We start from the raw sequence: 24,839 nt of genomic DNA on the forward strand, positions 1-24,839 counted from the left end.
CGGACCCTCTCGGTTCTCCACCTGGTGGGCGGGTCCTAACACGAACGATTCAGTCATATGATTGACAGATTCGGTGAGGTAAACGCTGGACCGAGCCAGGGAGAAAAGTTCTGCGGTCTTGATCTCCTCCTCCTCCTCCTCCTCCTCTTTCTCCTCCTTCACGGTCGTGCGAAGTGAAGCCCCGGTTCGCAGGGCAGGATGGGAAACTCCCGGGTCACCCGTCTGTGAGGAGAATGACGGTTTGTTGATGTGGCGGCACTCGGTTCAGAGACGCTGCTCGTCTTCACCGGCGTTCTTCCGAGGACGACACAGCATGGAGGTGGAGGGTGACCGGAGTGAATCGCAGGAGACGGCGGGCTCCCTGCTGAACGTTCAGCCGGCGGACGACTGCCTCTGGACGGCAGTGGTGGTGGAGGCGGCGGCGGCGGCGGGCTCCCCGGATCAGCCCGCCGCTCGACTCGCCTTACCTGGAGTCATGGACGCCGAGGGGAGGGTGGACGAGTCGAGGCTGAGGATGCACATTTTCAAAAACGGTATTCAATAACTGAGACGACTTGTGAATTGTAAATGATACGTTCTATAGATGAATATGGTTTCATTTCATTTTCAGGCGTCATTGAGAGTTGGTTTTTGCCATGTTTGGATTCAACCTGATGCAGTTATCAGGACCTCGGTTTGAAAACGTTGTCCTTGTTGTTAATGATGCTAAAAGGAAGGAGAGGGAAAAGGTGAAACAATCGAGCAACGTGCACCGTCAGCAGTACACATTTCTTGGAAATGAATCGATTTCACTGGAGTTTTGGATAAATTAAACATTTCTCGACTTGGATTATGTGTTTGTTTTGACGAGATACAATAAATCAAACTGAAGAATGCACATTGGCACAAGGGATGAAAGGCGACTTTTGTTTCCGCAGGACTCGATGGTAAAGAAGTACTGCGCTGATACTCTGCAATGTCCATGTTAGTTCTTTGATTGTAAAGTGTCTTTAGTGTCTCGGAGGCCCAGTCTCAAACATCTGAAGGGATCTAATGGCATGAAATGGATGAGTATGATTTTAAATTAGATGAAAGCACTAAAACTGGAGCAACTTTTCAGTCATTAATAAGGAGGCGGCCATATTGGATATGTGTGCCTTCATGATTTGACCCTGACTTCAAAGCTGGTAGAAGAAAGACGTTGCACATTGGAAATTAGAGATTAACAGCACACCACAATTGCATGCACTTTCTTAAAGTTACATGCTACTGAATCTCACGCCTTGGGCCTAATGTGTTCCATGTTTACTGACACAACATACATTTCAAGGGGAGGCTTTTCACGAACAGATGGATCGTTGACTGCTCCTGAAAACCCGAGCAGGAAGTCAAGTGATGCTTCGCCCCAGGACGTGAGCCACAGTCTGTTCATTCTGTAAATCCCAGCTTTTCAAGTGCACATGACGGGAACCCTGGCAGCGATGAACTGCAGCGTGATAAAAGAACAAATGGCAGGCAGACACTTGGCGCGATTTGTACAAACGCAGAGAGATCACATGAGAATCAGCTGTTGGACTTTGCAAGTATTTTAGAATGGGAGAAAATATCATCTCAGTACTTTATACTTGATGCCGGTGCTATTTTGAGGATGTTTGTCTCTTGCAATGAAGTGTTTGGCGGCCAGTCGGCATTAACAAAGAGATGTGCAGGTGGTTCATTGTTAAATCCACCATGTGTAATTAGGACTCTGGAATTCCACCCTGCTTGTCTGTGGCTTTTGTGAACTTCATGCACATTCCATCACTGCTGACACAGAAGGCAAAGATTAAGGAACTACTGGAGCAAAAACATTACATAAGACATCTCAAATCCTCGGCCGGAATCCAGTTGGAAGTGGGCTAAAGTTCGCAGAACTTCGGACAAGGGAACAATCTCTAATGATTCGCTCTCCTACCTCTTGGCCTCCCCGGTCTTGATCTTTTGGTGATGTTCTGAAATGAAAGTTGCTTGCCTTTTTGCCTGGTAATAATGATAATATGTTTTCTTCACCTGTATCCAGCTGGCGTGTCCCCCTCAGAACGCGGCCTGGTGTGGCGCTTTCTGTTTGGAATGTACCCGTGCAGCTCTACAGCTCTGGAGCGCTCCTTGCTGCACGAGCAGCTGGTCATACGCTACCAAGTGATGAAGAGAAAGTGGCAGAGTTTTCTTCCCTCGGCTGTGCGGATGCACCTCAACGGCACTGATGGTAAAAGGCCTGAACCCTGCACCGGCTGCATTCCATCCATTGGCTTGATCTTTTTAAGCCGGACAAATAATCCTGCGTCTTTTCCAGCCGAGTTGGTGCAAGCGGTCAGATACTTTGATCAGAGACGGACCCAAACGCAGCAACGGACCCAGGACCAGTCAGAGGACGTCAAGGACAGACTGGCATTTTTACAGCTTCAGGCACAGGTTTCAATTGAACACGTCTGCAAGACTGTTTGAAGTTGAGGGAAATTATCCCGCAGGATCTCGTTGTGTTACTTACACAAACTGTTAAACGCGTCAGTTTATTGTATTATTTGCACTCATTGTGTGTTATGTGTACTCAAGGACTCAAGGTACTCAAGGTTGGTTGAGACGAGCAGAATAAGTCTTTACTCAAGCTAAAACTGGCACTCCTGCTGTGAGAGCGATGTTGTCCTAATGATGAAGTGCTCAGTGCCGATCAGTTGTAAGTCAGGAATGTTTGTAATCATGCTTTGTGTCCGCCAGATTTTGTTTGAGCGGGTCTCATTCAACATAGCAGAGCTGCAGGAAGCTGTGAGAATCATCGACAAAGATGTGCCAAGAACTAACAGAGACCTGAGCTATTACCAGTGAGTGATTGTGAGCGTCAAAATTCGTGTTTGTGGGCGGGGGCTGGAATTTTTCATCCTTTTGGATGAAAATTCAGGTATTTCTAATCTTTGATGTCTTGCTAAAAACATTTGTGTCTGCAGAGGTGAAGGTTCAGGCAATTTGTTGGTGCTTAGAAACATCCTCATCACGTTTGCTGCTTTTAATCCAGGTGAAGAACAAAAACAAGCCCATATCAGATGTATTGGTCCTGATCCGACTGAACAGTTTTTGAGTGTTTTGTATTTAAAGAACATTCCGTTTGTGATTCAGAGGTGAGTTATGCTCAGGGCATGAATGACCTGTGCAGCCGCTTCCTGGAGGTTCTTGACTCTGAGGTGGACACTTTCTGGAGTTTCTCCTGCTACATGGAAAGATTCAACAAAGATTTCATGGCTGACGGTCTGCACAGAAAAATAGGTGGGAGAATTCAGATTTCGTACAAACCATAGAAATGTGGAAAAAATATTTGGGACCTCTAGTGGCTGAGAAAAGTAAACAGCATATATGCAGCATAACCTAAAAATAATTTAATTGTCTTTAAAATAATGTATTATTTTTGTTGGAACTTGTGGACTTACTGTATACACAATGATTTAAAAAGTAGGATAGGTTATAGTTTACAATATATTACAAGCATTGATAGCCCCCCAAGAATTAACTTGAAATGCCTTTTACTCTATGATGCCCCTTCATTTTAAACAGATAAACCTTCTTAAATGCATGGAAACAATGAAAAGCCTTTTATAAAAAAAATAAAAATAAAAAAAATGAATGCATTTTCAGAAAACATACCCGCAAACAAGTGACACGGTTGTGTTTTTTGTTTCTCAGAGTTGGAAGCAGCCCTTTTAAAGGAACTAGACCCTCAGCTTCATACACATTTAGTCACAGACAACATGGAGGGCTTCGCCTTCTGCCACAGGTATAGCCGCTGAGATTTTGCATGCCATACTGCAGTTTTATTCTCAGCGCGGCAATGTAACTTTAATCTACGTATGTATATGTTTTGCTCCTGTTTTTAAACACGTTGTCTGTCCTCCAAGGTGGCTTCTGCTGGGCTTCCAAAGGGAATTTGAACACAGTGACGCACTGCGTCTGTTCGAGATCCTCAGCTGTGACCACCTGGAGCTTATATCTCAACAAGTTGAACGGGCCTGTTATCAAGAACGGCTGGCTCAGAAATGCAGTACAGGTGAACGCAGTAGAGCGCAGTGGACTTGGCAAATGTGATACTGCAGGTGTTATGCGTAAATCCACGTATGTTTTTTCAGACAGTAATACAGAGTCAGAGCAGCAGGCCATCAACACGGACTTCACCTTCGAGCTCTTTATCTGTGCCGCCATCCTGCTAGAGCACAGAGAGACTCTGCTGCGGTGCAGTGACGAAGTGCAGCTCATTCAGTTTACAAGCAGGTTTGTCGCTTGGTTGATATTTTTTTATTTATTTGTTTTGTGAAATCTTCCCAGAACAGACAGCCTTTTTATTATTTTACAAAGCCACTGATGACACCTTTGTTTCATTAATTTTGGCCACAGTCTTCAGGGAAAGCTGGATCTGAACAGCACTCTGAAGAAAGCAGAGCACCTTTTGTACAACTACTGCAAGCGCTATGCTTGGGACTGCATAAACGGCCACTGGAGGCCACACAAGACCAAAGAGGAGGACTTTTTCTATCAGCTCCGGAATTTCCTTGTTTTAAAATGATAGCTGCTAATGTTTTTAATGTCTGACACGAGAGAGAGGGAGACTGGTTGGAAGATGTGTGTTTACCTTAGTGTTCATACTGGGATGAAACGCTGCTAATTCTAAATGTACTGTATTTATTGATATTTTAGTTGCACTGTTGAACACTCTAATGCATATTATTAGCTTCAGAGTTATATGGGCACTTGTTATGCAATATTTTACTGCTGTAGAGTGGGGGTGGGGGGTCACTGCTTGACAGGGGTGTGTGAATATGATGGTGCCTTGGAACAGGTGTCAGGTGTTGGAACAGAACGTAGTGATATTTAATTCCAGATAGCGTGTGTGTCAGAGGGACCTATGTAACAGAAATAGATGTTGGAGTGTTAGTGGGGGCCACGTGGCAAGGGAAGGGACCACCGAGCTATTGCCTTCGAAAGAGAAAAAAATCACTTGTGCAACGTAAATTATGACATTTATAGGATTTTTACAATATGAAATAGTACTTCAATAAACTATTTTAACATTTTTATATGGTTGGTTGTCAATATTATATGAGGTAATATGAAAACATAGCCCCACTGTTATTTGGTGGAACACTGGAAACTATTTCGGCTAGTGGATGAGCTGAACCTCAAGAGCCAAGTGCATCACAGAAAGTTTATTTTGTCTATAAGGACATAGTAAATACACAGAATCCCTGGCTGAGTTTAAATAGTTAGTGACAGGTTCACAGTCAGCTAACTATGTTCACTTATATTAAAAGCTCTTCTTAAATTCTAATTCTCTTGAGTTTCATCCATGTTGTTTATCTGAACCACATGATCCACATTGACGTTGCAATAGTTCTCATCAGAGCAAAGGCTTTAGTCAACAAAACATTGTTCCGCTCTAGCAGCCGAGTGGGAAAACTACAGTGGGCTACCTTTCAAGGAATCCAGCCAGCGACCAGGAAAAGTGATCCCAGCGTCATCTGACTCGCTGGTGGGCTCTGCCCCGCACACGGCTCTATATACAGCAGAGGAGCAGACACCCTCGTCCTCTTCGTCATCCTGCTAGCTGAGGGGAAAGGAGTGCTGGAGAGGAGTGTTGCGTGCTTAAAGGAAACAAAGCACCACTAAGAGTTCATTTAAATCTCTCAAGCTTTGAACTTCTGACGCCACAAGGTAACCTCTTTTGCAAAGAGCATTTGCCTGGCCTGGCTTCACAGTCCCGCTTGCTTGCTGCTTCGAAAGACTCACCACCCTGGGGTCTTCCCACGTCAGTGAGGATTGCATGGTTCCTGTCAGACAATGCTAAAGGAGGAATCTAATGGGAAATAAAGAAAAACACAATGCGACTGAACGGCAAATTAAAATTCTTCTTTGGAAGATTTGGATTCCACAAATTCTCTTGCAAGTCACAATCTGATTGCGTCTCTTCTGCATTACATGAATGATGCCACTGTGCAGTGCAGACCAAATGGCCACAGGGTTGTTGGCGTCACATGAGATATTGTTTTTTTTGGGGGGGGGGGGGGTTTTGGTTGTTGTTGTTTTCAGCTCAGCCACTTCTAATGGCAGTGAAGCAACAGTGCCATGTCAGCCTTTTATTTTCTGGGTCACACAACTGATTAACTCGTGACTCAATAATGTGTACTTCTGGCAAGACTTTGACCTGCCAGAATTTCACAAACTCACATAAAAGAACATCATCGACAACCAAGGCAGTTGTTGTGGCTCTCCTACTTGGTACACTGTTTATCTGCGTGTTTTAGATTCTCTCTGCTTCTCAGACAATTTATTCACTGTTTTGGTCAGCTGATTCCGTAATCACGCAGCTGCATTGAACAGAGAGCTTTTGTTGAGGTCCTCACTAATCAAATATGTTGGCTCCTCCACCTCCATGTCCTGAGTCTATTTTGGGGTTTTAATGGTATTTTTACCACCGCTGACAAACGTCGTCTTAACTTTTTAGCCAATCGCGTGTTTCTTTGCTATGTACACAGGCTGACACTCTTAAAGTGACAGTGAACTATTTTGAGCCAGCTGTCGGAAAATAGACGCACCGGTCAGTGCTCCAGGATTGGTACCTCACATTTACTCAGCCCGATGGAGTCATTTTGGTGTTGTGTTGCTGGGGCAGACATTGAAACAGATGCAGAATGACGCTGTGACTCATGGTCTCAAGTGTTAAGTAGTTTGGCGGCGTGAGATTTCCTCAACCAATATTAGCTTCATGCACATAAACCGTAAGGGCATTGACATCTATGCTGGTACGCAACACCACATGGAGTAGGTACATCTCATGGTAGGATGCAAATAGATTAACAGATGCGGAAGGCAAGTTATGAATCCAGAAAGTGCTAAAGCCTAGGTAGAATAAACAGATGACAGAACCATCCGCTGAGGTCTGTATGATCACAACACTTAAGGGTTCCTTTCACTTTTTTAACATATGACCGGTCTGTTGTTGGTTGTCTAAGATGTCGAAAGGACCAGCAGTTGGCATTGATCTGGGAACCACCTACTCCTGCGTGGGCATCTTCCAGCATGGCAAAGTGGAGATCATCGCCAATGACCAAGGAAACAGGACCACACCCAGCTATGTGGCATTCACAGACTCTGAAAGACTGATCGGAGATGCAGCCAAGAACCAGGTGGCAATGAACCCCTCAAACACCGTCTTCGGTACGGACCGCAAAACCTGAAAAACCATTTCAGAGACAAATATTTTCATGGTCCTGTCTGTTCAACAGTATTTGCACTATAATGTTTGACCCAATTCTCTTTTAGATGCCAAGCGTCTGATTGGGCGCAAGTTTGACGACCAAGTGGTCCAGTCAGACATGAAGTACTGGCCTTTCAAGGTTGTGAATGATTCTTCCAAACCCAAAGTGGAGGTTGAATACAAGGGTGAAGTGAAGTCCTTCTACCCTGAGGAGATTTCTTCTATGGTCCTTGTGAAGATGAAGGAGATCTCTGAGGCATATCTTGGAAAGGTAGATTATACAGACAAAAGTTTGATGTCACTTCACTCAGGAAAAGTTTCTCTAAATACCTCGTGGATTGTAGGTTAGTGTGAGCACACAGAGATTGTGCGCTAACCTGCTGTGGGATTGTCTCCACAGCCTGTGAACAATGCAGTTATCACAGTTCCTGCCTACTTCAATGATTCCCAGCGTCAAGCCACCAAAGACGCTGGAACCATCTCCGGCCTCAATGTGCTGCGCATCATCAATGAGCCCACTGCTGCAGCCATTGCTTATGGCCTGGACAAGAAGGTGCGAATCTTGAAAAACATTGCGGTTGCTGCAGGTTTACACTGGCGTTATTCATTTTTGGTTTTTCATCGTAGGTCGGCAGCGAACGCAATGTGCTTATTTTTGACCTTGGAGGCGGAACCTTCGACGTGTCCATTCTGACTATTGAAGATGGCATCTTTGAAGTCAAGTCTACAGCGGGCGACACTCACTTGGGCGGGGAAGACTTTGACAACCGCATGGTCAATCACTTCATCGCTGAGTTCAAGCGCAAGTTCAAGAAAGAGATTAGCAGCAACAAGCGCGCCGTGCGCCGCCTGCGCACAGCCTGCGAGCGAGCCAAGCGCACCCTCTCCAGCAGCACCCAGGCCAGCATTGAGATCGATTCCCTCTACGAAGGAGTGGATTTCTACACTTCCATCACCAGAGCCCGTTTTGAAGAGCTTAATGCTGACCTGTTTCGTGGAACCCTTGACCCCGTCGAGAAGGCCCTGAGGGATGCCAAGATGGATAAGTCCCAGATCCATGACATCGTCCTGGTGGGTGGTTCCACACGTATCCCCAAGATTCAGAAGCTGCTGCAGGATTTCTTCAATGGTCGTGACCTCAACAAGAGCATCAATCCCGATGAGGCTGTTGCCTACGGTGCAGGTCAGTACCTCCACAGAATTTAAATAAATACCAGGTTTTAATCACAGCTACATGTTTAAACAGCTGCCTGGCACTCATTGCACAATTGCAAACTCTTCACAGCGGTGCAGGCAGCCATCTTGGCAGGTGATAAGTCTGAGAATGTGCAGGACCTGCTCCTGCTGGATGTCACGCCCTTGTCCCTGGGAATTGAGACTGCTGGAGGAGTGATGACCGTCCTTATCAAAAGGAACACCACTATCCCCACCAAGCAAACCCAGACCTTCACGACCTACTCAGACAACCAACCTGGTGTGCTCATTCAGGTATTGAAACTCAAAGTAATGTTCTAGGTGGTCAGAGCCACAGTCCTCTGACTATTTGGTAAATTGCTCAGCACAATGTATAAAATCTTGATCTCAAAAATTTGCCCCAAGGTTTATGAAGGTGAAAGAGCGATGACCAAGGACAACAATATCTTGGGCAAGTTTGAGCTGACCGGTATTCCACCTGCTCCCAGAGGCGTCCCTCAGATTGAGGTGACCTTTGACATTGATGCCAATGGCATTCTCAATGTATCGGCTGTTGACAAAAGCACCGGAAAAGAAAACAAGATCACCATAACTAATGATAAAGGTATATCACCTCAGTAAATACTGAATTGTAATATCACTATTAGGTTTATTTTCAAAACAAATTACATTGAACATAACTTTAATGCTTGGTCTCACATTTTCCCCTAGGGCGCTTGAGCAAGGAAGACATTGAGAAAATGGTGCAGGAGGCAGAACAGTTCAAGGCCGAGGATGAGGCCCAGAGAGATAAGGTAACAGCCAAGAACTCTCTTGAGTCCCTGGCCTTCAACATGAAGAGCACCGTGGAGGACGAGACGCTCCAAGACAAGATCAGCCCAGAGGACAAGAAAACAATTGTGGACAAGTGCAATGAAGTCATAGCCTGGCTGGACAGGAACCAGGTAAAAATCTAACAATATTTTTTCATTCACTGAACTTCAATATTTATACCACTTTACTGTTAAGATGACTGTGTTCCTCCTTATGTGTCTCAGATGGCTGAGAAGGACGAATATGATCACCAGCAGAAGGAACTAGAGAAGGTGTGCAACCCCATCATCAGCAAACTATATCAGGGAGGAGGAGGAATGCCAGGAGGAATGCCTGGAGGAATGCCAGGAGGTTTCCCTGGTGGAGCTGGAGCAGGCTCCTCCTCTGGCCCTACCATTGAGGAAGTCGACTAAACAATCTGACGGCTTATCTGACTACCCAACAAGTGTTTATAGTCCTAACGAGGCAGAATCCAAAGCCATGAAAAAAAAAAGCAGAATTGGAATTGCATTCTGCACACCAAAACATTTCAGCAAGACAAGCAGCTTTCCAGATATCACAAATGCAATCAAGCACAAATTGAAAGCCACTCTCTCTAATGTTCCTCTCAACTATGATTTTTGAACATTAAACCAATAAAGATGACCAATGACATACTGTAAGACTTTTTGTGTTCTTCTGAACGATGTGGATACATACAATGATGCTAACAGAATCACAGAAAGTGTCCTCTTTGATCGTGAGAATGTTCAGGAGAGTAGATAAAACTACCTGACGCACATGGGCCTTGTTGATAGAAATCTGTTTTTTGTGAGCTGTCCTTTGAACAAGGAATAGTATGACAACACAAGTGTTTTTGTTGTATTGCTCATAGATCATTTATGAAAACAAAATTTTAGTTAAAAAAAAAAATAGCTCCAGTGCTGCTTAACAGTGGAAGAGTTTCGCAATAACATGTTTGCTAAAAGTCTGCACTGCCACTAAACGTAACATTTTAAGTTAGTGATAAGTCAATCTCAGGCGCTTATCACCAGATGCTGTCTTCCCACACCTATCACTAACCCAACTGGCAAGACTAGTTTGTGTTACACATATAAAAGCCAAAATCACACACTGCTGAAACTCACCATTGAGACATGGCCGCGTTCTTGCTTGCCACTTGCTTTGCTCTTTTGGCCTCTGCACTGGGTGAGTGACATTTAACCTGGCTTACATATTTTAAGACCGTTGGTGTAGAACCAACATTTTTCACATATTGCTCTGTCGGTGCATCATTATTTTTTCAACAATCGAAAACAAACTGCTTTGTAAATGAGCCTGTTTCTGTGCCGGGTACTCAGGGTGTGGAGTGCCTTCTATTAAGCCCAGTGTGAGTGGCTACAACAAGATTGTGAACGGACAGAACGCAGTGTCTGGGTCCTGGCCATGGCAGGTTTCACTTCAGGTAATAGATATAATTCTAACTACAGCTTCTCTTCCCCCTCAACCTCTTCAATTAAATGCAAGAGCTCCCTTTATAAATGTAAAATTTCCCCCAAACCAGGACAGTAGAGGATTCCACTTCTGTGGTGGATCTCTGGTCAGCAAGTACTGGGTTGTCACTGCTGCTCACTGCAGCGTGTCGTAAGTCATTATCACGCATCCCACCTAAGATAATTCTCAATGTTTTCATCTCTGCCAGTCATTCACGTTGTCTTGTCTTCTCTCCAGTGCCAGAAGCCACCGTGTCATCCTGGGAGAATATGACCGCCAGTCCGGAGCTGAGACAATTCAGGTCAAGACAATTTCCAAGGTAAGAGTTGGCATCACACAAAATCCCCTTTTCAGGGTTGTATCATATTGTTCATGAATCACTGTGTTCTCAACTCCTTTCAGGTCATCAGTCACCCATACTACAACTCCCAGAACTTCAACAATGACATCACCCTGCTGAAGCTGTCGTCCCCAGCGCAGCTCACCCCCCGCGTGTCTCCTGTGTGCCTGGCCTCCTCCTCCAGCAGCATCCCCTCTGGAACCAAATGTGTCACCACTGGATGGGGCAGGACTGGTTCGACCTGTGAGTGACCAACTACTGAAGGCCAAACTCACATTTATGAGATGAACTTAGATGGGCGCAGACCCTTCAATTAAAAAAATGGGGAATGTGAATGCACGACTTCGCTATATATCCTCCAGAAGATGTAGGTTTTTTGCAACTTGACTCATCTATTGTTTTTTGGTTTGTTTTTTTCCCCATTTCTAGCAAGCCCACGCTACCTCCAGCAGACTGCCCTGCCTCTGCTCAGCCCTGCTCAGTGCAGGCAGTACTGGGGTTATAACAGAATCACAGATGCCATGATCTGTGCTGGTGCCTCTGGAGTGTCTTCCTGCCAGGTAAGAAAACAAGGTGTAAAACCTGAAACAGACTAAACAAGTAGATTCTTTAAATACACTTCTAATGATTTATTAATTTATTTAAGCAAAATTGTATTGTATGTGATGTTTCAGGGTGATTCCGGTGGTCCTCTGGTCTGCGAGAACAGTGGCGCATGGTATCTTGTTGGTATTGTCTCCTGGGGCACCTCCAACTGCAACGTGCAAACCCCCGCTGTGTACGCCCGCGTGTCCTACTTCCGTAACTGGATTGACCAGATCATGGCTTACAACTAAGCAGCTACTGTACACACAGCAACCCCACTGTTATTTAACCAGCTGCAAACTTCACAACAATATTGCTCTCAGAGCACTCAGTGTCATGCTGTATTTGATGCCTTCACTTGAAAGGATGCATAAAGTATGATCCCAAAGAACAGTTCTGGCCTCAGACTCCTGTGTGAAACACACAATTTGTGTGATAAATGTGTCAGATGTATGCTTAGCCTATTACATAAAATGGAATACAGAAGCTTAGGTTAAGGTTATGTAAACAAACGTGAAAGAATATATCAGACTATTATTGGAAAATAATTTAATTTAAGTGAATCTTGAGATTGGAGAATGGTCATTGCACCGATGTCATTTGCAGGTGCATGATCTGAGCAGCAAAACAACAGCTGCTTTGTGTTGCATTTGTGGGTTGGAATTGTTGAGTCGGTGTCAGAGATGCTGAGGAACTCAACAATTGTGTTCCTGAATTAATCAAGAATGTATGAGGGTTTTATGCTAAGTTTGGACAATCAAGAAAGACTTGACAGTTCAACGTAACTTTTCATAGTAAGAAGAAAAGGCATACAGAGTACCGTAAGTGATATACAAACAATATAATTTATTGAGATGGTTAGAGAATTGTTATGAATAAAAAAGCTTAGTGCTGCTTTGAAAAATGTTTTCATCAATGCATAGAACATATTACAATATTAAGGCTCAAGGTTGTATCGAGGTTTCCCTTTGAGTCTAATCATGAAGGTGGCAGACGTGTTCCAATATTGACCTCAACCTTATGTCTCCTACTAATGAGAGACTATTCTAGGGTGTACAGCAACGACCTAGTGATCATAGAGCTCCTTCATCTCCTTAAGGATCTTGATACTTTCACTGTATCTCAACTGGTTCTTGTTAGAGCATTCTTTCCATCTAAGGAGAAAGACCAACAGGTTCAACAGTTAGTTCATAGATCACTTTTTTTTAAAGTTTATTTTCTAATAATTTCTAATAATATGGTCATGCTAGTAGTAACAAAACATACACATACAAAAATAAATGTTTTACATACTTTTGCCTTATCTTCTTCCAACGCTCCATGTGGTCGTATATGGAAGAACCAGACATGGGAAATGAATCTGTCAACTATAGAAAGAGTGCCGGTTTAGTTATTTTTCATCCAAGTTCATGCAATACGTTATGTCTGAAGTTTTTATAAAGATGTTTTCTATGATAGCTTCATTTCTAAGGGAAAACACACAAATCATACAGAACCTTGGTAACTGTGGGTTTTTCAGTCTGTGGGATCCTGAGATTGATGGGTTCACCAGATGGACTGACTGCACAGGCAGTTGGTGGAGGCAGTCTGTACACATCCTGGCCCTTACCGTTCATCATGTCTGCAACCTGGAAAGAGACAAAAGGAAATTCAGGAACCATAAGCCAAAAGTGATCATCATCACGAGTCAGCCTTCCTTCCTTTAGATGAAAAGTCACTATTCAGGGATATCTGCAAACACTCATAGTGGCCGAGGAAAGCAAATTACTGGATGTGTCAAACTGGGTAAACACTATGTAAAGTCAATAGATACTTTTTTTCATATTCCAGTCAGGCCCCACCTCTTCCTCTGCCATGCTGTGTGTAGGGCTTGGGTAAGGAACTGGCTCTCGAACAGATGGATTGTTTCTCATCCAGGCACGACAGATAGGATATAGTGGAGTGCTTGTGTTGAACTGAGCCAGATCTACGCTGCGATCAAACAACTTAATAATGTATGAATCTGTCAGAAGCAAGGAGAAAGAAAACAGCAGGATGAAATACAACTAGACTTAAAAAAAAAAAAAAAGAAAAGAAAAGAAAAGACAATGCTGTATATTTTCTGTGATTGAGGAGAATTTTGTGTTGGATTGTATTACTTTGCTTGTGCTGATTGGTCTCTGGAATGCCCTCATCCATCTCTTTACGCTTCTTCCGCCGATGCTGGGAAAATCGTGCCGATGGTCTAGACCAAGAGGGATCTATTAGAAACCTATGACAGGTCTACTAATGACACACCATGAACCATGCACCATTAGGGTTTATGTCAGCTCCTGTGTAAAAATGGACACTTGCCTTTTCCCAGCCGATGATGGAGACAAATCCCTAAAAATAACAAGAGGAACATTAACTACAGTGTGGAGATTTTTATTTTATTTTATTTAAGACACATTCAAAGACTTTGATCACGCTTACTTGCTTAAAGATTCCACTATCTTCCCAGCATCACCATCATTTTGCTCCCTGTTCCAAACAAAATGACAATAGTTTAGACCGGAAAGTTTAAAGAATATTCTGTTTACCCTTTAATGCTTTTACTGACCTTTCATTTTCACTCCTCTCCACCAGTCCCTGCAGCACTGCATCCAGCCTGCTGCGAGCACCTGTCCCGTCTACATCTGCATAAAAAGTGTATCCCTATATAAGTGAATCCATATCTATTCACATTAAATCTCTGGCTTTCAATTCTCAAAGACCGAGAAAAATGCAATCAGCTTGTTAAGCACTTGACATAGAATGTGATGAGTGTGTTGGGTCATCTCACCGAGCCGTTCAGTCTTGATCTTTACGTGGTGCATTATATCTATTTGATCAACAACACTAATCAATCGTTAAAGTGTTCGGAACGCCTGACTGCTCCCGTCAACCTTTAGCCTGGCTACCGGTTACCAATGACTAGCCGCATTCAGTGTTAGCAGGGTCGGTAGGAAAACAACACAGTCCATGGGCAAGAAAGTGAGAGAACATTAACGTGGTCTAACGATTGCTGACTAATGATGGCAATTTCCGCTACCAATTCGCTCTGGTTAAAAACCCTAAGCGGACCATCTTGTTCGTATTTGGAGTCTTAGCGTTTGTCACAGCATTAGCTCGAGTTAGCGCTGCTAGCTTAGCTGGTATTCAGAAAAGAATAGCCGTTGCAGACTTTCCTCTTCCGCGCGCTGTCGGTTTCCGATGGCCTGATTGGTGCTTCCGAGGCAAAACCCTTCCACGCGATTCGTCACTCACACGCCCATCATATCAAAGTCGATTCTAATTGGTCAGGGATGGGGTAGTAAACAACGAACCCCATTGCAGTGAGGCTTTTGGATTTATCGATCATTTTATCGTGTCATTGAAGCAAATGTAGCCAACTCCTGAGTTGACGATAGTGATGGAGGGTTGGGGGTTCGAATTCCAAACTAGCGAATGTTCGAGAATACTTTGATACAGACAGTTTGCGTTACGAGAGAGAAACAAAACCTCCATGGTAACTTTTGTTGACACGCTGTTGCTCAATCCGCGAAGCTGATGGACTGTGCTCTGCTACCATGTTGTAATTATACAAAAGTAATTAATACGGTCAGAGTTATTTGAAAAATATTTATGGTTTTAACGAAAGATGCTGGTACGTCCGGGATCTTCACTGAGGAAACCCGCACTGTAAATCCTGTTGTGTGTTGTTATGAAACACTCAACGGCTTTGAGCTGCAATGAAATCCAGGTCAGATCCGTGCACGATATTTGTTTAACTGATCTCTTACATTGTTCATTGTCCCAAACGGTAACAGAAGTTTGTTTCCCCCTCTAAAAAAAAAAAAAAGTGAACCTTTGTTCACAAGGCAGAATCCTTTCAAGCCAGCTTCTCGAGGGCGGAAGACACACTATTACCCATCTCGCCTTCATTCCCTGTCGGAGGAAGAAAAGCAAACGGTATGTCTCCAAATAAAGGTCAGTGATAATTTGTACTATAATGACACAGGTCTGTGATTGCCCTAAAAACTTGTGTCCACCATTTACTCACTTTGCAGTCTTTGAGTCCTGAGCGTTTAAAAAAGCAGCCCACCGCCCAGAACCACCACCAGCAGCAGAGTGAAAAACGCGGTTGCCCTCCTGGTGTCACAGACGAAGAGGTTGTTTTTACGGAGATTTGGCCGTCTTTTGAATGGCACTCATCCCCTACAAGCGCCACCACATCCGACAGGGTGTCACCAGAAGTTGCAGTACAGCAGGAGCCTGCCCTTGCCAAGTATGTAGGCTTGAGAACAAACCTTTTCAGTAAAGTTTGAATCAGTAAGACATGGCTTCATGACAATATTGAAAGACGTTGTGCTTGCAAAGTTATTTTTCCCATGAACCGTTTGAACCACTTCCTGTAACCACCACGGACCTTTTCTCTCCTAGGTACATCGAACGTTTTCGCCATGGTCCTCCACAGAGTAGAGAGGAGCGGCAGCATCTCGATTATGCCTCAGAAGACAAACAACATCCATTCTGGTGGATATCAGACTCTGAATTACCTCACAGTTCAACACCCACTAAGGCAACAAACACAGGTATATTCTTACTTTATATATTCTTACTTTATATGTGCATGATGGTTTCTAATTTGGCACATAATTAACTGTTACTGGTCCCACAAATATTTTTTTGGCTTAACTCACTTGTGCATTCCCATTATGAAAGCAGAAGACACCCAGCCTTTGAAGGATGATCTTGAACCTGCCCTTTCCAGGGCGGGTGCACGGTGTCAGCGTTACAGCACATCCCTTTCCCCCAGTAGGGGATCTGATACTGTGAGTGTGTTAGTTCAAATGGAGAATACAAAAAAAAAAATCTTTCTCTTTTCATTACCATTGCAACATTGACCATCTTACTTTAAATGTTTGTGTATGGTTTCTTTGTTTTTTCTCTCGACATGTCTCACTTCCCCTGAAGTGTTAAAGCAGGAGAATTACCTTACTGCAATGTAAAAGTAAATATTTACACCGCATGTGCATTAAAACATTGCTGTTTACCAGATGCCTATGAAGTAGCACAAACTTTGATGCATTTATGGCTTGTTCAACCCGCTGTTATGAAAATAAGTCAACCCCACATACCCCAGAGAGCGACAGTACGCAAGCTGGCCATTTATTCGGAACGATTCAGTGATATGACCAAAGGCGTCACTTTTATTAATCTCTATGATCTATACGATTTTTCTTCCAGATGCTGTCAGAGGGAGAATTTGATGACACAGAGATTTTAAACCTGCAGGAAAGAGCCAACAGACTTCTGCTGCAAGAGTATGATAAACTGACAGTGATAATGATGATGATGATGAATATTTAGATTTTTCTCCCTTTGACAGTGTCTTTTTTCTCACCTTCTGACAGCGAATGCACCTTGAGTGACAGATCTATACATGTCAGCTCAGAGGGAGTGGGATGCTCAGATTTCTCGTCACCTGTCAGTGTGGATGAGCCTCTGAGAAGACCTTTGACCTTTGGTGCGGTAAATTCTACCTCTGGTAAGTAATGAGCCAGAGATTGATTTTGTCTTTGTTATTATGGAGGATTCCTCAGTTTCTTGTTACATTTCCTGTCACATTACCTTTTTTTTCATTAACATTTGCAGCAAAGGGGATTTCAGGTGTGGCTCAGCCTGCATCTTTAAAAAAATCAGTTTTCACTCCTTCTTCGGTGACTCCTTTACGTCCTGAAGAAGACATTTTGTTCCAGTGGCGTTTAAGGAGAAAGTTAGAGCAGGCCAGGGAGTGTCCTCAGCCTCTGCAACGTCTGAGTCTTCACGGTCCAACTTTCAACTGGCAGACTCCCAGCGTTTACAGTCCTTCAGACAGCAGAGGAGCTTATAAGGTAAAAGTCATTTTTTTGAGCCTCCAACCTCGTACCTTTTTAAATTTTACATATTAATATATGGAATGATTTGAATGCCTTTTTTCTTGCATCACCTCTTGCAACAGGAAAGAAATCAACATTCAGAATTTCCCCCAAAAGCTTCACAGCCACGGAGTCTTCCTCCCCAGTCAGAGACCACAGAGTCCCACCCGTCATGTCGCCCAGTCTCACCTCCAGCTCCCTTCCCAGTTGCCTCTGGAACCTCGGTCCCAGAGCCACAGGCCATCGCCCGTGTTCCTGCCCTAATGCATTTACACTGTGATGTCCTGCCTTGCCCCGCCCATTGCTTGTATGCAGGCCAGCAGCAAAACACTTCAAAAAAGAAACACTTGTTTCAAAGTGAAGTCAGCCTTAAAGGGACCCAAGTCCCTGGAAACTCACTGGACATCTTTCCTAAAGAGGCTGTTTGTGAATTTCGACCAGCTTCTCCTGCATCTGATCCAAGTGAAGAGGCACCGCCCCTGCAGAAAAGAGTCGAAAAGCACTCCAGTGAGGGAACCCACTCAAACAATTCAGAGAAGTTGACAACAATGCCGAGGAAAAAGTTGAGAAAATCAAGGTTGAGTATTGAAATGTGCACAAAAAATCTCTACTGATACTCAAAGCTAAATATTCAAAGCTAAATAAAACTATATGTGATGTCTGTAGGCGGATTGTGGACAGGGAACATGCTGGTGACTCTGGTGCTACCAACACGAGTTCTTCACATCATAAAGATCCCGGAGACGGCACTGCACAGGTGGAGCAGAGACGTCGGAAGGGGAGACAGGAGAAGGATGATGTGCCACCACCTTCTCCAATCCAGCATGCATTAGGGCAGGTCAGCTACTGCACAAGTCATGACACGCCTCAATACAAAGATATATGTTTGTTATGCTCAAGCTTACAGTCAAGCTTTTTATTAACTTGGAGGACTGGTTGGAATACAATCTAAGGGAAAGTCACTGTTTTTCTTTACTTTCACAGGTGGTTTCAGAGGTTTTGTTCCCCACAAGAGATTCCTGTCCTGGACCAAGGACCCTTGTTTTGTCTAATTCTCTGCCTCGCCCTGCGTCCACACCTCCACCGTCCTCAGTTTCTTCAAGCGATGCGCTCAAATCAGTGGAGGTCATTTCACAGCTGCTGCAAGAGGCTGAAGGTGAGCTCCAAGCATCAAGGAGCAGCACCTTTAGCCCCTTGGTTCATTGGAGGAAATATATTCTGACCTATGAATAGCTTCTGGTCTAAACCCGCCAAAAACCTTTTGGCAGACACCTCGAGAACTTTCTCCCACTGTTTACATTCTGTGTGCGACCAATAATAAAAATTTACCTTGGTTCATGTTAACTATGTAGCTAAACATTGGCAAATTAATCTGTTAATGTTTCAGATTCAGATGAAAAGGAGTTTGACGATGACCCTTTATTACAAGTCCTTCGTAAGCAACGAACATGGGTTAAGGAGCAGATCAGGTAAGATAATGTTGATCTATTATCATAGATTATTACCCATCTGTTCAATGTCATTAGTTAATAGTTATGTGACGATGATCCCCATGTATGTTCTTCATGGGTTCAACCAGTTTAAATCTAACCGTCCTGTATCCTTCTGTCTTTCAGTGAAGTGGACTCGATGTTAACCGAACTCCATAATGAACAAGTAACTTAAGCAGCAACAAGAGACACACTGGTTGTAGTTTGATTTTTATTTTATAAAGAAATAAAGCTTATATTTTTTCAAAAGAACCACGACCACATCAACATATTTTAGATATATCATCACACAGCATTTATCATAAACACAACATAGTGCATTTTACAAAAGCAGCATTGGAAACTGTGAGGGCGGGGTATTTACAAAGGAAAAAGCTTCCTTAGAACATTATCAAAGATCGATTAGCGACAGCAGGCTAGTATACATACCTCAAGAAGCAGGGAACATTACAGCAGTGCCAGGCACAGAACAAATGTGTGTTTTGGCACGTGCTCAGTGTCGCAGTGACTGGAGTGGCCTGAAGATTGTTTATGCTTGTGTAGCAGAGTTATGTTGTTGAGTTGGGCAGGGTTCGAGGCAGAGATGATAAAGAGTGTTCTTGGTGTTGTTGTGATTAGGGCAGGATTCCCGAGTTCTCCGTTTGCAGCATCGGCGCAGATATGATGAGGACGCCTTCTGGGGACATGGCAGACTCCAAAGCCATGGTGTGCACTCCCTTCGGGATTCGGTAGCGGCGGTTAAACTGCCGAGTTGTTAATCCTGGACCACCCTTCTGACAAAACACAGACAAACACAAATTAAGCAGAGTGCACACCTAATAGAGTAAGACAAAGTAAGAGTTCCATAAAATGTTCTTTCGAGGATAACAAACCTTTTTCTCCTCATGCTTTCCTTGCACCTCCACAAAGTCTCCCGTCACCTTGACCGTTAAATCCCCTGGGTTGAAGTCCCTCACGTCCACTTTAACTGTAAAACTGCTGTCATCACAGTACACCTACCAAAACATTGGAAAAGTGGGTTATTCTTCTTTAGCCAGAGATACCAAACAGTTTTTCTTTTTAAAGTTATTTGTAGTTTTAACATGAAAGAAGTCCAATCTAATCCAGATTTATCTCTACATGTGTTAATTACATGACTGATGATTCCCTCTAGCACAATGTGTTTGAATGTTGTGTTTACTTGGCATTCTACTAAGACACAATACATCCGGTTAACCTGTCTCATATGCGATATACTATGTGAGTGACGAAGCTCATCCTGAACGGACCCACCTCTGCAGAGCCACTGCTGTCAGTTTCCGGCACCAGCAACTTCGGGGAGCGCTTGTACTGTCCGTAAATCCCATTCAGCCGAGGGATAAGAGGAGGCAGCACCTTCTCCCACGGAATACCTCCGGATGGCAGGATGAAATCCATTTTCTGGACACACGATGATCAGGAGAGCTGAGTTTTCACGGCAGTCGGCAGGCGGGAGCGTCTGAGATGGCACTGGCGCTGGCGGTTTACCTCTTCTTAAATTCCCTGACCAAATTTGAGAGAAGGACGGCCCCCGTTTAACCGCTTGTGTTCCCCCTCCGCGGATGATGACGATGATGATGGTGATGATGATGATGAGCCTCTGCGCCGGACTGTCTGCCTCCCGGGGCCCGAATGCCTCGCCGCGATGCTGCGAGACTTTTATTACCGCTGTTGCATAACGAGTAGGGGAATTCACGATGGGGCACCTTCCTTCTGTTCTGGACTAATGCGTACCCTTGGGTGCCGAGGGGGCCGAGCCCGCACAGGATAAATTAACGCGCATTGTTGGGAGAAGTGAGGCAGCTGTCGCGGGATCACTCGCAATTAACGTGTTTGTCAGCGATTACCAGTACAGTTTGTTCCGAGGGATTATGGCGTTGATGAGGTCGGAGCGCATGAATTGTGGGGGTGAGGGGGAGAACGTTTGCTTAAGGTCGGGTCTTTCCAAAAATAATCTTCAAAAAAGATGATGTGGTGACCCTTGCGTGTGCTGCTGCTGCTGCTGATGGTGATGGGGGTGAACAGACAGTGACAGCAGGGACGTCCTGAACACATGACGGAGCACGTGTGCGCCGCAAAACACGAGCCCTTTAACCCGCCCACCATCACTCACCCCCTCAGTGCTACTATTCAAAGCATCCAACCAAGTGAAAGTAAAGTGCACCCTCCCTCAGTAAGGATATTCACACTTCCGAATATCTTTTTTTTTTTTTTTTTTTTCTTAATGTGAAGCAATTCAAAAACATAAATAAATAAATAAATAAATAAATAAATAAATTGTAGGTTTAAAAAATAATGATGAACCTGGTCGATGTAGTTTCTTCAGTGCTGAAAATTATCTACAGTCAGGAGTCCAGGTTGAGTTAATTTTAATGGTCATGCCAATAACATGGCTAATTTTGAAGGCCTAGAACATTATTATAATAACAATTACATAATATAACAATTATTGTAATTATTAGTAGTATTTTTAAATAAAAAAAAACAAAACATGTTCAGAGTATTATCAGTTAATGGTGTTTTAATGTATACCGTGTCTAAAATAGCAGTACCGTTGAAAGTGTGTGTGTGTGTGTGTGGGGGGGGGGGGGGGGGGGGGGGGGTACTTTGAACCAGTATGTTTAGAGAGGTTTGAAAAATAACTTTCTTCACTTCTATTCAAATACAAACAGCACACATGGAATTCAGCAAACTGTGTCTGAAGGGATTCTTCACAATCTGCTGGCTGTAATCTGTCTCACTGGCAGGCACACACTGAGGACGGTACTCTTTGTGCCAGTACCAGCTTGTTCTTGGCAAACTGAAGATATTATTGGTTCGTGTGGCAGGCACATGTTCTCCTTGTTAGTATTGGAGAGCGTGTCACTTTGACAGGGACAACTAAAAATGGCCCTGATTATGTTATGACTCATATAGGGTGATGTGGAAGTGAGGGGACGTTTGGAGGGATAAAGTTATTGGGTTTCACAATAGGCGCCAGCCACAGTCCAGACTTCAAAAGACCAGTAACTATGTAGAACATTTGGAGTATATAATGAACTTATTGAAAAAAATTGCTCTGAAATGAGTCACTGAACAATGGTCAGGATGACTTATTGGTTTATTTTTATTTAGTTTTTTCACCATGTTGGCACTTTGTCATAATGTTTGCTAGTATAAATGTAACTGATGGATGAGTGTGAAGGGGTAGGACTAGATAAACTATTGCTTCTTCCTGCTCCTTTTCGAACATGTTGGGGTACTTTTGTTTCAACTGCTTGTTGTCTTTGTTTGTCTGTTTTCTTCTTGTTTGTATTTTTGTATGTAGTACATGATAAAAATAAAGCTAATAAAAAAAGAAAAGAGATTCTGATATTCCCTATATCAAAGTTTTGACTTATTCAGAAAAAACAAGAACTGAAGTCAAATAACTAAAAACTGGAGACAGTATAGGTGTATTTCCTTTTACTTATTATTGATTCACAAGAACAAGAACAGTTGTGTGAATTCAAACACATTGGTGATACAACCTTTAAGGGAAATAAATCTGCTTACGAATCAGTTATATAACAGTAATTATTAACGCTTATTCTAAAACAACTTTTGCAAAGGTCTGTGAATGCTTAGAAATAATTTCAAGTGTACAAATGCTTTAAATCAAAACATTTATTTCGCGCCAAGGGTAAGACAAATAACTTTCAACAAAACATTTCAGTGGCAATTTAGAAACGGTATTCTTTGGTCCACTGTCATGGAACAGCAGTCATTTACAGAATTGTAAATGAAAAGAAATGTTTTCATGGAATACCAAGTGGGATGGTAAAGGACAGATAATCTCCCACCTCCCCCCACTCTGCCCTGAATTGCTGAAAGATCGTAATCCATGTGGTCAAAACTGCAGTCCATAACAGCAACCCCAGTGCAGACCTCTTCACATCTAGATGGAATGAAAGAGGTAAGTATTGAGTGAAAGAGCAAACTATATGCTTGAAATTTGCTTGTTTAAAATATCAAGGTAAGGTTTGTTAATCTTTCAATCAGACTGACAATTATTTGCCATAAAAAGTGCTCTATATTTACGTGAAAGAGATTTTGTTTCAACATTTTGTTTATTCCAGCAGTTTTTATTAGCTAATCTTTTGAATATACCACAAACATAAGTACACAGAAGATAAATAAATAAAGATAAATAAGAAAGATACAGCTAGACATATTTTTTCATGATTAATATAATGTGAAGACAGCTTTGTTTTCGATGCTTACATTTTTTTATCTGAAGCTGCTCAGTGTAGGTGGGCTTTATAAAGGCTTCCTGGAAAAACCACACAACATTCACCAGCCATAGGAAGGGAAGAAATGCGAAGCCACCTGGTAAAAGAAATGTAGATAAAATAAACATTAGCTGCATTCAGACAATGCTGTGCAACAGCATCAGTTCACGCAGTTATATTTCATTCATTTTAAAGCAAGTTTAAATAACGTTTATAATACGTTCAAGATGATTTTGATAGTATGCAAGGTTTACAACGTAAGAATAGAATATGTATGTGCACTGTCCCAATCATTCATTTCAGCATAATTAACAATAATGTTCTCACCAAGGTAATATTTCCTGCACAGGCCGAGTTTCTCCTCGTTTGGCAGACGTTCCAAGTTCATCGTTGTTTTATGGAAATCTGGGGGGGGGGGGGGATTAGACAACAGCTCAAATTAAATATACAAAGCAACTTGTCTTGAACGTTAAGGCTACTGCACGTACGTGGTTTTAGTAACCGAGATTCTTTACGGACCCACAAAGCAACGAAAACATTTCTGACTGGAGGGAAAGAAAACTGACGATGATTATTTTCAGTAGACCTACGGAATGAACCCTAAGCCATCAGGCAGCGCCCTATTGCGTCTGCCAGCCGTGTGGCCCTACAATGTTTTGGCTTCATCCTTATACTCAAAATGTAAGTAGCTCAGGCTAAAAGTACCATTAGCATTGTGACATCTTCGTAATGTTACTTCGGAAGAAATGCCTCTTCTTTACAATGATAAGAACTTGTTTTAAAATGTCGTCATTTTTAAAGTACATATACCTAAACTTACCAGCAAACTTAAACGGCGAACAACTGACTCGCAGCAGGAAAATCACTAAAGCGCACAACAAAACACAACACCTGACTTCCGCCTTCTTGCCTTCTTCTTCTTGTTTCGACTGAACACTCGTGTAGTAAAATACGCCACCTACTGGGTTGAAATGGAAAACCTAAACTGAAAGGCGTGAAATATTTTATCAGTATTATTATTCATTTTTAATCTAAAGTACAATCAAATTAAATATTCTCGATTTCACCCCCTTGAATTTAAGTTTATTTTAAAAACTTACACATTTTGTTATAAAACCTCTCACTAAGTAATGTGTTTTATCATGTTCTAAATACTACTATATTTTCAGTGATCAAACTTATTTTGCAGTTGTAAAAAAAGAAAAATTCGAATGTTTTTTGTTTTTTGTTTTAATTTATCTGGGCAATTTGTTATCCTCTTTCTTTTGTCACAATAAATACAATTAAAGTGAATGGTTAAATGATTATCTCTCAAAGTGTGCCAGCGAATGTTGAAATCGATTTCGCATAGTGGCGGAAACTAAAACCATGGTTGCTAGATAGCAATAAGGCTTAAAATAAGCGTTTCATCGTACAGTCACCACTAGAGGTCGCCTCATCCACGGCTGCCATCCCACTGCAGAGGAAAACTCACTTTCCCTTGCAGCATTGCGCCACCCCCTCCCATCTCGCGCCTTCCCTCTT

The 24,839-nt window shown here is 42.9% G+C and overlaps 7 protein-coding genes across 10 annotated transcripts; 4 read left to right on the top strand and 3 right to left on the bottom strand.

Moving 5' to 3' along the window:
* The first annotated feature begins 4 nt into the window (after window positions 1-4).
* Window positions 5-5,073, top strand: LOC142888175 (TBC1 domain family member 15). 2 transcript variants are annotated; one of them, XM_076026252.1, is made up of 10 exons: window positions 5-533; window positions 2,039-2,224; window positions 2,312-2,430; window positions 2,734-2,837; window positions 2,961-3,028; window positions 3,109-3,276; window positions 3,691-3,781; window positions 3,903-4,051; window positions 4,131-4,272; window positions 4,396-5,073. In XM_076026252.1, exons 1-10 carry the CDS (start codon window positions 248-250, stop codon window positions 4,562-4,564), a joined length of 1,482 nt encoding a protein of 493 aa, XP_075882367.1. In that variant the 5' UTR covers window positions 5-247; the 3' UTR covers window positions 4,565-5,073. The 2 variants fall into 2 exon arrangements, with proteins under 2 accessions (XP_075882367.1, XP_075882374.1); XM_076026259.1 differs by having other exon boundaries at window positions 8-533; window positions 3,130-3,276.
* Window positions 5,074-5,452: 379 nt separating this feature from the next.
* Window positions 5,453-9,913, top strand: hsc70 (heat shock cognate 70). The gene is made up of 9 exons (XM_076026161.1): window positions 5,453-5,709; window positions 7,008-7,212; window positions 7,318-7,523; window positions 7,653-7,805; window positions 7,880-8,435; window positions 8,538-8,740; window positions 8,852-9,050; window positions 9,158-9,390; window positions 9,484-9,913. The coding sequence occupies exons 2-9, from the start codon at window positions 7,008-7,010 to the stop codon at window positions 9,670-9,672; spliced, it is 1,944 nt and encodes a 647-aa protein (XP_075882276.1). The 5' UTR covers window positions 5,453-5,709; the 3' UTR covers window positions 9,673-9,913.
* Window positions 9,914-10,302: 389 nt separating this feature from the next.
* On the top strand, window positions 10,303-12,050 carry LOC142888227 (chymotrypsin-like protease CTRL-1). The gene is made up of 7 exons (XM_076026364.1): window positions 10,303-10,447; window positions 10,600-10,703; window positions 10,803-10,882; window positions 10,970-11,051; window positions 11,135-11,315; window positions 11,502-11,632; window positions 11,747-12,050. Exons 1-7 carry the CDS (start codon window positions 10,396-10,398, stop codon window positions 11,906-11,908), a joined length of 792 nt encoding a protein of 263 aa, XP_075882479.1. The 5' UTR covers window positions 10,303-10,395; the 3' UTR covers window positions 11,909-12,050.
* Window positions 12,051-12,483: 433 nt separating this feature from the next.
* Window positions 12,484-14,599, bottom strand: lin37 (lin-37 DREAM MuvB core complex component). The gene is made up of 9 exons (XM_076026375.1): window positions 14,461-14,599; window positions 14,239-14,314; window positions 14,112-14,159; window positions 13,992-14,021; window positions 13,796-13,881; window positions 13,499-13,659; window positions 13,154-13,285; window positions 12,951-13,024; window positions 12,484-12,811 (listed from the first exon to the last, which is right to left on the bottom strand). The coding sequence occupies exons 1-9, from the start codon at window positions 14,492-14,494 to the stop codon at window positions 12,724-12,726; spliced, it is 729 nt and encodes a 242-aa protein (XP_075882490.1). The 5' UTR covers window positions 14,495-14,599; the 3' UTR covers window positions 12,484-12,723.
* Window positions 14,600-15,257: 658 nt separating this feature from the next.
* proser3 (proline and serine rich 3) lies at window positions 15,258-21,274 on the top strand. 3 transcript variants are annotated; one of them, XM_076026131.1, is made up of 13 exons: window positions 15,258-15,399; window positions 15,500-15,626; window positions 15,707-15,924; window positions 16,080-16,231; window positions 16,365-16,471; window positions 16,887-16,963; window positions 17,054-17,187; window positions 17,295-17,533; window positions 17,641-18,134; window positions 18,224-18,395; window positions 18,542-18,713; window positions 18,945-19,026; window positions 19,174-21,274. In XM_076026131.1, exons 1-13 carry the CDS (start codon window positions 15,389-15,391, stop codon window positions 19,220-19,222), a joined length of 2,034 nt encoding a protein of 677 aa, XP_075882246.1. In that variant the 5' UTR covers window positions 15,258-15,388; the 3' UTR covers window positions 19,223-21,274. The 3 variants fall into 3 exon arrangements, with proteins under 3 accessions (XP_075882246.1, XP_075882262.1, XP_075882255.1); XM_076026147.1 differs by having other exon boundaries at window positions 17,382-17,533; XM_076026140.1 differs by having other exon boundaries at window positions 15,500-15,608.
* Window positions 19,245-20,649, bottom strand: hspb6 (heat shock protein, alpha-crystallin-related, b6). Its single transcript, XM_076026389.1, has 4 exons — window positions 20,554-20,649; window positions 20,320-20,466; window positions 19,920-20,042; window positions 19,245-19,820 (listed from the first exon to the last, which is right to left on the bottom strand). The coding sequence occupies exons 2-4, from the start codon at window positions 20,461-20,463 to the stop codon at window positions 19,662-19,664; spliced, it is 426 nt and encodes a 141-aa protein (XP_075882504.1). The 5' UTR covers window positions 20,464-20,466; window positions 20,554-20,649; the 3' UTR covers window positions 19,245-19,661.
* Window positions 21,275-22,496: 1,222 nt separating the features above from the next.
* psenen (presenilin enhancer, gamma-secretase subunit) lies at window positions 22,497-24,262 on the bottom strand. Its single transcript, XM_076026401.1, has 4 exons — window positions 24,136-24,262; window positions 23,643-23,720; window positions 23,308-23,412; window positions 22,497-22,981 (listed from the first exon to the last, which is right to left on the bottom strand). The coding sequence occupies exons 2-4, from the start codon at window positions 23,701-23,703 to the stop codon at window positions 22,842-22,844; spliced, it is 306 nt and encodes a 101-aa protein (XP_075882516.1). The 5' UTR covers window positions 23,704-23,720; window positions 24,136-24,262; the 3' UTR covers window positions 22,497-22,841.
* Between the last annotated feature and the right edge of the window lie 577 nt (window positions 24,263-24,839).

This window comes from Nelusetta ayraudi, unplaced genomic scaffold (genome assembly GCF_046127955.1).
Source record: "Nelusetta ayraudi isolate G7.1 ecotype Tasmania unplaced genomic scaffold, CSIRO-AGI_Nayr_v1 ptg000003l, whole genome shotgun sequence".
Classification (NCBI taxonomy): Eukaryota; Metazoa; Chordata; class Actinopteri; order Tetraodontiformes; family Monacanthidae; genus Nelusetta; species Nelusetta ayraudi.

What these genes read in the sequence shown, in the direction of transcription:
- LOC142888175 (XM_076026252.1), top strand. Translation starts at nt 248, where the DNA reads ATGTGGCGGCACTCGGTTCAGAGACGCTGCTCGTCTTCACCGGCGTTC. An exon ending in TTTTACAGCTTCAGGCACAG is followed by an intron (nt 2,431 to 2,733) that starts GTTTCAATTGAA and finishes TGTGTCCGCCAG; the next exon opens with ATTTTGTTTGAGCGGGTCTC. An exon ending in GTTTGCTGCTTTTAATCCAG is followed by an intron (nt 3,029 to 3,108) that starts GTGAAGAACAAA and finishes TTGTATTTAAAG; the next exon opens with AACATTCCGTTTGTGATTCA.
- hsc70 (XM_076026161.1), top strand. Translation starts at nt 7,008, where the DNA reads ATGTCGAAAGGACCAGCAGTTGGCATTGATCTGGGAACCACCTACTCC. An exon ending in CCCCTCAAACACCGTCTTCG is followed by an intron (nt 7,213 to 7,317) that starts GTACGGACCGCA and finishes ATTCTCTTTTAG; the next exon opens with ATGCCAAGCGTCTGATTGGG. An exon ending in CCTGGCTGGACAGGAACCAG is followed by an intron (nt 9,391 to 9,483) that starts GTAAAAATCTAA and finishes TATGTGTCTCAG; the next exon opens with ATGGCTGAGAAGGACGAATA.
- LOC142888227 (XM_076026364.1), top strand. Translation starts at nt 10,396, where the DNA reads ATGGCCGCGTTCTTGCTTGCCACTTGCTTTGCTCTTTTGGCCTCTGCA. An exon ending in GCTGCTCACTGCAGCGTGTC is followed by an intron (nt 10,883 to 10,969) that starts GTAAGTCATTAT and finishes TCTTCTCTCCAG; the next exon opens with TGCCAGAAGCCACCGTGTCA. An exon ending in AGGTCAAGACAATTTCCAAG is followed by an intron (nt 11,052 to 11,134) that starts GTAAGAGTTGGC and finishes AACTCCTTTCAG; the next exon opens with GTCATCAGTCACCCATACTA.
- lin37 (XM_076026375.1), bottom strand. Translation starts at nt 14,494, where the DNA reads ATGCACCACGTAAAGATCAAGACTGAACGGCTCG. An exon ending in GAGAGGAGTGAAAATGAAAG is followed by an intron (nt 14,160 to 14,238) that starts GTCAGTAAAAGC and finishes TGTTTGGAACAG; the next exon opens with GGAGCAAAATGATGGTGATG. An exon ending in AAAAACCCACAGTTACCAAG is followed by an intron (nt 13,025 to 13,153) that starts GTTCTGTATGAT and finishes CTCTTTCTATAG; the next exon opens with TTGACAGATTCATTTCCCAT.
- proser3 (XM_076026131.1), top strand. An exon ending in CCAGTAGGGGATCTGATACT is followed by an intron (nt 16,472 to 16,886) that starts GTGAGTGTGTTA and finishes TTTTTCTTCCAG; the next exon opens with ATGCTGTCAGAGGGAGAATT. An exon ending in TGGGTTAAGGAGCAGATCAG is followed by an intron (nt 19,027 to 19,173) that starts GTAAGATAATGT and finishes TCTGTCTTTCAG; the next exon opens with TGAAGTGGACTCGATGTTAA.
- hspb6 (XM_076026389.1), bottom strand. Translation starts at nt 20,463, where the DNA reads ATGGATTTCATCCTGCCATCCGGAGGTATTCCGTGGGAGAAGGTGCTG. An exon ending in ACAGCAGTGGCTCTGCAGAG is followed by an intron (nt 20,043 to 20,319) that starts GTGGGTCCGTTC and finishes ATGTTTTGGTAG; the next exon opens with GTGTACTGTGATGACAGCAG. An exon ending in GAAAGCATGAGGAGAAAAAG is followed by an intron (nt 19,821 to 19,919) that starts GTTTGTTATCCT and finishes GTGTTTTGTCAG; the next exon opens with AAGGGTGGTCCAGGATTAAC.
- psenen (XM_076026401.1), bottom strand. Translation starts at nt 23,703, where the DNA reads ATGAACTTGGAACGTCTGCCAAACGAGGAGAAACTCGGCCTGTGCAGG. An exon ending in GTGCAGGAAATATTACCTTG is followed by an intron (nt 23,413 to 23,642) that starts GTGAGAACATTA and finishes TTCTTTTACCAG; the next exon opens with GTGGCTTCGCATTTCTTCCC. An exon ending in GCAGCTTCAGATAAAAAAAT is followed by an intron (nt 22,982 to 23,307) that starts GTAAGCATCGAA and finishes CATTCCATCTAG; the next exon opens with ATGTGAAGAGGTCTGCACTG.